Source organism: Mirounga angustirostris, unplaced genomic scaffold (genome assembly GCF_029215605.1).
Source record: "Mirounga angustirostris isolate CCGP_5_RB_7025 unplaced genomic scaffold, mMirAng1.0.hap1 SCAF_1, whole genome shotgun sequence".
Lineage (NCBI taxonomy): Eukaryota > Metazoa > Chordata > Mammalia > Carnivora > Phocidae > Mirounga > Mirounga angustirostris.
The window spans coordinates 47,396,080-47,407,098 of NW_026991709.1; the positions used below are offsets into that span (position 1 = coordinate 47,396,080).

The following is an 11,019-nucleotide window of genomic DNA, read 5'->3' on the forward strand; positions in this document are numbered from 1 at the left end:
TCACACACTGGTATCATCAATAGATCGTGATGAATCCAACAGATTGGATTTCATCACAAGAATCCAGCTTTCTTGATTCCAGGAGACTAACCATACAGAAGGTTTTACTCGTTCAATATGTCTGTGAAGATCTGAAACCCTGAAACTGGTACATTTCTTCTAACCATAAAGGCGCAGGCAAGGTAGAGATTATGGAGTCAGCCTGAATGAGTTGGTGATCTTTACTAAAGGCATCTGAAAACATCTGATGGAGCCTTCAGGTAGGAATGTGAACATTTGCTAGTGTATATAGAGGTGTTAGGCTTGACACAAGATAAGGCACTTCAGGAAAAGTAACTAAGTTTAGGCTGATTTCATTAAGGTCCAAAGGGACCCTTCAAGTCTTGCAGAGCTTCTTAGGTTCGGCAGCAAATTTGCCACAATGGGGTTCATTGCATCCAAGGGCTCCTGGTGCCACTTTTCAAAAAGCCCTGGTACTTGAAGTAAGCAGACTCTTTGGCTTTATTGTTGTACTCAGCTTTCCAGAATTCACCATGAGGTCAATCTTGCTAATGATGTCAAATAAAGATTAGTTGTCAGTGGGCACCACACAGTCTGCATGCTCATTAAGTCCCTTCATTGCCGAGATGCTATTATAAGGCAAGGTTATGACATCATCCTCTTCAGAAGGATAAATTGAAGTCATGAATCTGTATAGTTCCGGGAATTCACCCTCAAGCACCTTCAAGAGAAATGTGCCAAGTCCAGATCCTGTTCCTCCTCCCGTGGAATGTATAATAAAAAAACACTGTAAACAATCACAGGGCTCTGCCAACTTTCTGAGCTTCTCTAGAATCTGTTCTTCATAAAGACTGCCAAAAACTTGGTGACCCACAGCCCAATTATTCCTTGAGCCAGAAATATCAGTGATGAGCTCCTTGCTATCAAACACATCTCTCAATGGGCCCTGCAGAATTTCATTTACTACTCTTTGCTCCATGTCAATCAAGATAGCTGATGCATTCAAAGAACAAATTTTCCCTTTGGAAATACTGTCACTGTCACCAGCACTCTGGTATCCACATTTCTAAGGAAGCTGTTTATTGCCTCATTATAAATTCCTTTCTGGTTGGCCTTGGCATGCTCCCTTAGTGCCAGATCCCGGAAGCAGCAGCCCATCTGGTGTCCACACCAGCTGACCAGTATGACCACCACCGACTGGGTCATGCTGCGGCATGGCGAGATCAGGGCACTGGGGAGCCCGTGCCTGGTTTCCTACTTCCAGCCTGGCCCAGCCCACCAGCAGCAACCATACTTCTTTTGTCTCTGCTGTAATGCCTAAGGAATCCTTCTCAACTTGTAGCATTGGAAAGTGAGCCATAGGAACAGAATAATGAGAGAAAAATCAAAGGAAGATATTATTTAGAGAAAAGAGGTCTTAAAAGGTTGTCTATAGGTGAAGACTTGGAGACCAGAGAGTTAGTGATTTGTCCAAGATCATGCAGTCAATTAGTGGCTGAGCCCATGCTGGAATATAAATCTTCTGACACCAAAATTTGGGGCTCTTTCCACTTTAGAGGTGACACGACTGCATAATGAATAGGTCAGTTCTTTCTTAGATGGACTTGACTCATTCTAAAGACCATCTGCCCCCATCCCTTCTCCCCACACAGCTTCTGTTCAAGTATCTGGCCAGACATTGTCTTAGTCAGTTTGGGCTGCTATAACAGAGCACCATAGACTGCGTGGTGTGAACAACAAACATTTATTTCTTATGGTTCTGGAGGGTGGGAAGTCCAAGATCAAGAAACCAGCAGACCTGGTGTTTGGTGAAGGCCCTTCTGGTTTGCAGACTGTCTTGTATCCTCATGTGCAGAGACAGATTGTCTCCCTCCAGTATCTTCTTTATAAGGAAATTAATCCCAGCATGAGAGCCCCTCTCTGATTATCTGATTACCTTCCAAAGGCCTCACTTCCAAATACAATCACACTGGGGATTAGACTGGATGAATGGCCAAGTACTGAATATACCTTACAATAAACAGCAGAAATGACAATAGCAACGATGCTACCCTCTAGTGGCAGAGCATGGCAACACAACTCATAAGACAAAGTACCAGGGTCACATCCTAAAAGAATGAGTCAGACCACAAACATTGTTAGAGGTAGAGTTTGGGTTATTTTTTAAAATCTTAATTTTTAAAAACTTTAAAATTTTTAAAAAACTAATACATCTATGACCTTAACTGGCACTTAAACTTAACATCAGTTTGAAGCTTAATGTTTTAGTCTTCAAAATAAGGCATGTATTTGAACTGGAAAATGTACGCTGAGCATAATATGGCAAATGCCAGGGATGAAAATATTATCTCTCCCAAGTTCTATTACCAGCTCTAAAATATAGTCACCTTATTGAGAAACCTGCTGATAACTTGGCTTAGTTAATACATTTATGCTGTTTTATGGTCCCAAACAGATTGGCAAGTTTCCTTAACTGGTCTTTTTGTCATTCATTCCAATATTCCTCAGATAGGAATGTAGAGTAAACACTTGTGGAGTAAATCATTTACCAACTAGTGACTTCTGCATTATTATCTTTGATGTGCTTTAACATCTTATATACCTGTTCTTTAACTAGATCACAAACTCCTTGAGTATCATACGCTATTATTAAGCTTTCCGGGGATTATGGGTCTTATCTAGAAAATGCATGGTGTCTGTTGCAAAGTGGTTCCTGTATTATTCAGGATTCTCCAGAAACAAAACCAAAAAAAGTTATATAGGCCAATTAATTTAACAATTAATTAATAATCATTAATTAAATATTAATAATAAAAATAATTATACTAAATGGAGAGATTTAGGATCCAGAATACTATCTTTTTTTTTTTTAAGATTTTATTTATTTATTTGAGAGAGAGAGAATGAGAGACAGAGAGCATGAGAGGGAGGAGGGTCAAGAGGGAGAAGCAGACTCCCTGCCAAGCAGGGAGCCCGATGCGGGACTCGATCCTGTGACTCCAGGATCATGACCTGAGCCGAAGGCAGTCGCTTAACCAACTGAGCCACCCAGGCGCCCCAGAATACTATCTTGTCAAGATAAAAATAGTGGGATTTGGGTGCCTGGGTGGCTCAGTCGGTTAAGCGTTTGCCTTCAGCTCAGGTCATGATCCCAGGGTCCTGGGACTGAGTCCCACATCGGGCCCCCTGCTCAGTGGTGAGTCTGCTCTTCCCTCTGCCCCTCCCTTGTGCTTTCTCTCTCCCCTCCCTCTCAAATAAATAAATAAAATTTTTTTTAAAAATAAAAATATTATACGCAATGAATCATGGAACACTATATCAAAATCTAATGATGTAATGTATGGTGATTAACATAACATAATAAAATTTAAAAAAATAAAAATAAAAATAAAAATAGTGGGATTTTATGCAGGACATCGAAAATACCAAGTCATCTCACCTCAGATAAGCTTATGATTTCATACTGCTATTTTCAGAAGGACTAGTGTTCACATGGGACTAGCATTTCTTGGCTGAGGCTCTTTTTTACTTATTGTAAATTTTGGGTCTGCATTTCACCTGAATGAGGCTTTTTAGAAAGGAAAGAAGAAAATTAAACTATTTCCTACACTACGTCTCTCAAATGACCCATACTTGACCAATTCTTTCCTCTTTCAATCTGAACCACACACCTGTGGCTAACAGCTCAGATTTGGGGGATATAAAAGGGAAGGAATAAAAGAGGGGAAAATGGGAAAAGAAACATAAGGGAACAAGTCAGAAGAGATGAGGAGAGGAACTGAAGTTCTCTGGAGCATGATGCAGAAGTAAACTTCAAACGAAAAAAGAATTTGAGGGCTCCTTTTCTTTCATCTCTTGTAGCACAGAGAGATTAATTCAGAGTTACATTAATCAGAGTCCAGCATCTTCTGTGGACACATACTTTAGTTTCATAGGCACCAAACTTCTGCTAGTGTTAAGTGAATTACTTTCACAAAATGATGCTGGTTTTTCCTCTATGGAGCAATCAGTCCTCAAGACCCTCAAGAGCCTCAAGATCTAGAACACCTGGGTCTGGAGAACATAGGAGGCACCTGAAGAACCAAGGCATCTAGAGGAGAGGAAAGTGGAAAGGCACAAAGAAAGGCCAGTGAGCGAGTGACTTCCCCTTGGCCCAGGAAAACTTTTTCGGTACCTCTCTCCCTGCCCTCCATTGAACACCAGGTAGAAACAGAGGTGGGGAGGGTTGTATAGATAAATAAAGAGGTGAACTCAAGGGTTTCTCTGTTAGCAGTGGCTCAGAGCTTCCACTAACGAAGGGGCGGCAAACGCCATTGGGAGGTTTTCCAATGAAGAAACTCAGGCTCATCTCTAAGGAATGACAGGTGGGGAAGTTGAGATTGGCCTTTGTCATTAGTGTCATGGGAGGTAAGGTAAGCAGGTTTCTGTGTAATTAATGCTGTCTTGGGGTCACAGTTCAGATGGTAGGGAAAGAAAAGGGGATCCAGAACTTCTTTTTTTTTTTTTTAAAGATTTTATTTATTTGACAGAGAGAGACACAGCGAGAGAGGGAACACAAGCAGGGGGAGTAGGAGAGGGAGAAGCAGGCTTCCTGCAGAGCAGGGAGCCCGATGTGGGGCTCGATCCCAGGACCCTGGGATCATGACCTGAGCAGACGCTTAATGACTGAGCCACACAGGCGCCCTGGGATTTCAGAACTTCTTGATGCTTCTGGGTATAAGCTCATTAAGAGTCTGGTTAAATAAATGAATAAGATAAAATGAAGAATAGTGGTTTCACAGATGACAGAAATACAGGCTCCTTGTGAATTTGAGCAGGCTTATTTGAAAATCTAGCAAGACTTCCATAAACATTAACAAAGGAATGTTCCAGGACACAAAAAGGCCATTTAAACTCTTGCCATTTGCTGGTTTACTGCAAGCTTGATTCACTTCCTTTGGGAAAATTACCACTGAACAGTGATTATAAACTTCAGCGGGCATCAAGATAGAGGACTAGTTAAAACACAGATTGCTGGCCCCACCCCCAGAGTTTCGGATTCAGTAATTTCCTATTTTATTTAATGGGTTATAATTAGAACATATTTTGATGCTCAGATACTAGAGGTGTTGGAAGCAAGCTGTCCTCACTTTGGGGGCAAGAGAAAACGGAACTAGACACCTGATTCTCATTTTTATTTTTTTTAATTCAATTAGCCAACATATAGTATACTAATTTTTGATGTAGTATTCAAGGATTCATTAGTTGCATATAACACCCAGTGCCCATCACATCATGTGCCCTTCTTATGCCCATCACCTGGTTACCCCCCTACCCCCACCCACCTCCCTTTCTGCAACCCTCAGTTTGTTTCCCGGAGTCAAGAGTCTCTCATGGTTTGTCTCCCGCTCTGATTTTTTCCCATTTAGTTTTCCCTCCCTTCCCCTATGATCCTCTGCGCTATTCCTTATATTCCACATATGAGTGAAAACATATGATAATTATTTTTCTCTGATTGACTTATTTCACTTAGCATAATACCCTCCAGTTCCATCCATGTCAATGTAAATGGTAGGTATTCATCCTTTCTGATGGCTGAGTAATATTCCATTTGTAAATATGAACCACATCTTCTTTATCCATTCATCTGTTGAAGGGCATCTCGGCTCTTTCCACAGTTTGGCTATTGTGGACACTGCTGCCATGAACATTGGGGTGCATATGGCCCTTCTTTTCACTACATCTGTATCTTTGGGGTAAACATCCAGTAGTGCAATTGCTGGGTCATAGGGTAGCTCTATTTTTAACTTTTTGAAGAACCTCCATACTGTTTTCCAGAGTGGCTGCACCAGCTTGCAGTCCCACCAACAGTGTAAGAGGGTTCCCCTTTCCCCACAACCTCTCCAACATTTGTTGTTCCCTGACTTGTCAATTCTGGCCATCTAACTGGTGTAAGGTGGTATCTCAATGTGGTTTTGATTTGTATTTCCCTGATGGCAAGTGATGTGGAACATTTTTTCATGTGTCTGTTGGCCATTTGTATGTCTTCTTTGGAGAAGTGTCTGTTCATGTCTTCTGCCCATTTATTGACTGAATTATTAGTTTTTTGGGTGTTGAGTTTGAGAAGTTCTTTATAGATTCTGGATACCAGACCTTTACCTATTATGACATTTGCAAATATCTTCTCCCATTCCATAGGTTGTCTTTTAGTTTTGTTGACTGTTTTCTTGATACTCAGTTTTATCCAGTTCTCATGTGGAGTGAAAAACTTTGGCCTTCAGTGTAGCCATTCCCATCCCCCTGCTGTATTTCTAATTATTTCCAGAGTCCCAGAAAGGGGAGATGGGGTTCTCATTCACACAGAGAATACCCAGGGATAGGTGGGGAGCTCTCACGATGGTCCTGTGTTAACCTAGAACCAACAGGTTCTGTTATACCAAAGGAAAGACTGCAGCCCTGCCACTGAGGGCTTGGTGCTTGGCTTGCTGGAGTAAGCACTGTAATGGTTGGCTAGCTTGCCTCCCTCCCCTGGCTGATTGAGATACCTTCATTCCGAAGAGCAGACGCTCGCGCATGCGCAGTATGCTCCAGGAGCTGGCCTCTGTCCAAAGACTACTGCACAACAGCCCTGTTCCAAACACTTGAGCATCAGCCCTGAGGCTGTACCAGCTACACCTGAATCACTGCTGCTTCTATCCACTGATGGGAAAGAAGGAAAAAGAGTCCAAACCAGCACCTTTCGGTCTCTTCCTAAAGGAAGAATTCTAGCTTCTCCCCCCTTCCCCGCCCCGGTTTTTAAAAATTTTAATTCCATTACGGTTAACACACAGTACTATGTTTGTTTCAGGTGTACAATATATGTGCTTAAGATTAATGGGATGTCATTTTTCAGGGCCTATGAATGGCCAGAACTAGAGAATATATGTATGTTAATGTATGATATATATCATAAACATGCACACATATATATTTGTGTATATATACACAGTTTTGCATCTATTTATTTTTATATAAAATGTATTTATTAAATATATATTGAAATATATATTTTTATTAATATATATATAGAAAACCATGAGTTTGTATTGATACCTACATCCATTTCCAATCCAACACTATAAGTTTCTCTATTTTTTTAAGTCACACTGGAAGTTATTTAGTTCAAATGTTAGAAATAAGAAGTAATATCACACCCCTTCCTTCCCTTGAAATACTTGACTTTGTTGCAGTCATCAGTTTTCCTCTTTTGGATAAGAAGTTCATGACTGCATTCATGCATTTATCTGATAGCCATTTCCTTTAAAGGATATTGCTTCCTCCAGAATTAGCTCCCTGTAGCTTTTCTTTCTCCATGTTTCTCATGACCTGTTTTGAAATTCTTATTGAATTCAAGTTTTGTTCCTTTCCAAATTTGTAATTCCCTTCTCTTAGAGTAAGGAACTTGGTTCTCATTATTCTTATATGTTTACCCATTTGACTGATCATCCTATATATAACTAATCTCTGATCTTCAGCCCCACCTTACCTATGCGTGGACACTCTTCTTTCTTTGCTTGGGGTCTGACTCCTTATGCTAGGCTGCCACTCCATGTGGACACCCTCTTCACTTAACTCTGGCTCTGAATTCCCACACCAACCAGCCCACGCATGCAGATGCCCTGTGACCCTTCTTGGTCTCTAAAGGAATGCACTCCTCTCCCTGCTCTGGCTTTGATTTCCCACAATTGGGCTGCCTCTTGCCTGAAGGCCTTCCTTACCCCTTGGTTGTGAGGCTGTCCCTCCCCATCACAGGAATGCCTTATTCACTCTGCTTGGAACCTGACATCTCATGCCAGGCTCTCTTGCACCCTTTGCCCTCCCCTATTGGGCTCTGACATCTGCTCTGGTCTATTGCTCATCTCTACCCCCACTATAGACACCTGCCTTGTTCTTCTTCAACTAATGACTTTAGGACTAAAATTTTCAGGAACGGAGGGCCTCCACTAGGTTGTTTAAAATATGAAAAAATGGAGTTTCAGATGCTTATGTGGCTTGTCCAGGATCACCAAGCAAACTAGAGACATTGTCAGTACAAATTCAGGTATCCCTGAGTATAAGCTGTGTGAGGGCAGGGACTTTGCCTCTCTTGTTTACTCTATCATCCTCAGCACCTAGCACAATGTTTGCTTTGGAGTAGAACAAATGAATAAATGAATTATTCCCTGTTTAGTTTTTTTCCTTTTCCTGTTCCTTTTTGTGATCTTGATATATATGTGTGTGTGTGTGTATAAAATTGATGTCTATATATTTGTCTATAACCAATAGAAAGTCATGCTCTAATATCAGTGTCAACATCTAAATATCTGTGCTTAGAAATTTCTTCTATTCCATAAATTTCTAGAGTTCCTAGCTGGATAGATGGCATATAAATGAAAATATGAAAGTACTAAGAAGCTATAGCCATTATAACATCCCAGGATTCCAGCATTTCCATCGAGTGTGGAGAAGAAAATGTCTGAGAACCACCCAAGTCAGTTTTTCAGTCACCAGACTACAGCCCCTTCAAAATGTTTGAAATACAACAAGGGAAAACGTCCATCACCCTATAGCAAACATGGGCCCCATGATCAGTTCCTTTAGTCACTCTGCTCAACCAAGTAAGACCTTTCTGCAGATGATCATGCAGGGCAATGTCTCCAAAGCACATTCTGAAAGACCACTATCTCTGAGAAATTCTTCTTGAGAAGAGGATTCTGTGGTCAACCCTGGGAACCTGACAATTCACAATGTATGTGAGCATATTAGAAGCTCTAAGAGGGGTGCCTGGGTGGCTCAGTCGGTTGGGCGTCTGCCTTCAGCTTGGGTCATGGTCCCAGGGTCCTGGGATCTAGCCCTGCGTCGGGCTTCCCGCTCAGCAGGGAGTTTGCTTCTCCCTCCCCCGCCCACTCATGATTGTGCTTTCTCTCTCTCTCTGAAATAAACCAATGAAATCTTTTTTAAAAAATAAAGGCTCTAAGAAATCCTAGAGTTGAAGAAAACTATTACCTTTGTGTAACCTAATGTCACTCAAAGTTCCTTAACCAGAGAGTTTCTGTTTAGAGTAATACCCACCCAAGTCTCATTTCCTCATTCATACAATGGGCAAAAAATACCTGTTACAGAATAAATGAGATAAAGATACATAAAGTGCATAGCACAATGCTTGGTATATTCTAGGCACTTCGTAAGCGCTACTTCCTTTTCTTAGACATTATTTATTTAAAATGATCCCTTTTATTATTGAAAGAATAATAGATATATTCATTATTGTTATAATTGAAAAAATATTAAATGAGAAAGTTAAAAACTTCAAATCACAAAGGGTGTAAAATGAAAAATGAGTTTCTTAGATCTCTCAGGTTCCCAAGAAGAATTATTTTTAATGTACCCTTCCCGACATTTTCTGTGCATGTACATGCAGACATCTGAGAAACAGATTTTTAAAAATCTATTCACAGCAAATGAAACAGTGGGTTCACATTCATTTATGTTGTGCCGCCGCAGCATTACTTCTAGGTTCTTCCATTTTGGGGTACCTCGATGTGTTTTTCTGAAATCCTTGGGTGGGGTGAAGGTTAGAGCCCTATGTTCATGTCCCCTAAAACTGTATTTTGATAAAATGAGTATTAGAGAGAATAGGGGAAACATATAGTTGTATGGGGGGTTGAAAAAGTCAGCTTCAGTGTGTCCTCTTTTGTAAAATCTTTCTTAATCCCCCAGGAACAGGACTCTGATTGAGGTGGCTATTCATTCCTCCAGTCTTTCAGTTGGTGATGGAGTGGGGATGGGGGGAAAAAGCATGAGAGCCTGGGCAGGAGAGGGTCAGAGCTGCAGTTGCAGCTGCAGAGACAAGCTTACATTGATCCAGATGGTGAATTCGTCTGCTAGGGTTGCTGCAACAAAGTACTACAACTGAGTGGCTTAAGCAAAAAAAATTTATTGTCTCACAGTTCTGGAGGCTAGAAGTCCAAACTCAAGGTGCCAGCAGTGTTGGTTCCTTCTGAGGGCTCAGAGGGAAGGCTCTGTCCCAGGTCTCTTTCCTTGGTCTGTGGACAACCACTTTCTCCCTGTGTTTCTTCCTCAATTCTTGCCTCTGCATATCTCTGTGCAAATTTCCTCTTATAAGGATACCAGTTTTACTGGTTTAGAGCCTGCTCCAATGACCTCATTTAAGCTTGCTTACCTCTGTGATGACCCTATCTCCAAATAAGGTCACATTCTGAGGTACTGGGGTTAGAATTTCAACATAGGAATTTTTAGGGAGACGCAATTCAGCACATAACAAGTGGGTTGTAGTACTGGGATTTTGTGCTTTGCAAAACTCACCCCATGCTAATAAAGCCACTCACCCACTGCAGCTTTCAATATGTGGGCTCCTTTAAAAAAGTGCAAGGACTAGAATTGTGTGTGTATGTCACTCCCCCTTGTTGACAAGAGGGAGTCTGTGTGGCCTGAAGCACCTGTTAGTCTACCTCAGCTAGATCCCCCTAAAACCAAAGTGTAAGAAGATGACTTGGTTTCTTTTTTATTTTTTGCTCCCTTCCCCACCTTCTTGCTTATCTGGACATTTATACTTTGACCCTGTTAACTATTCCCTCCCTTTCTTCTTTATGACCCTCAGTTTTCTTCTCTTCCCATAATTCCAACCTCTTTTTCATGCTCTCATTCAGTGAAGGAGGAGGAAATCGCAGTGAGAGCATGTACCTTTCATTAGATGATTCAAACTGCATCCTGCCGATTAACCTAAAAAGTCCTAAAAAATGAGGACTTCTGCCTGATAGATCACTGAAAGGGGGAATTATTTTTATTTTTTAGAATAGTTTCTGATTAAGCTTCTTGGCTCAAGAAGAAAGACACTAGTTGTTTTTCAGCCAGGAGTGGATTTGTGGCTTGGCTTCTCCATGGCTTCCTGCCGTGCATGTGACCTCAGGGTGCTGACAGCCGTTGTGTGTGGACTGCTGACGATCATCGTTTTGGGACTGGGCATCTGGACGACTGTGCTTAACAGCCAGAGAGGTAATA

At 41.3% G+C, this 11,019-nt stretch overlaps 1 protein-coding gene and 1 pseudogene across 1 annotated transcript in view; one reads left to right on the top strand and one right to left on the bottom strand.

The window, feature by feature from the left end:
* Positions 1-1,206, bottom strand: LOC123834746 (tubulin epsilon chain-like; annotated as a pseudogene).
* Positions 1,207-10,769: 9,563 nt separating this feature from the next.
* ADGRG7 (adhesion G protein-coupled receptor G7) overlaps positions 10,770-11,019 on the top strand; it is a 68,825-nt gene continuing 68,575 nt past the window's right edge. Inside the window, exon 1 of the mRNA XM_064575423.1 lies at positions 10,770-11,013. Coding sequence (XP_064431493.1) covers positions 10,899-11,013 — 115 coding nt within the window. The 5' untranslated portion in view covers positions 10,770-10,898. The remainder of the gene's footprint in view (positions 11,014-11,019) is intronic.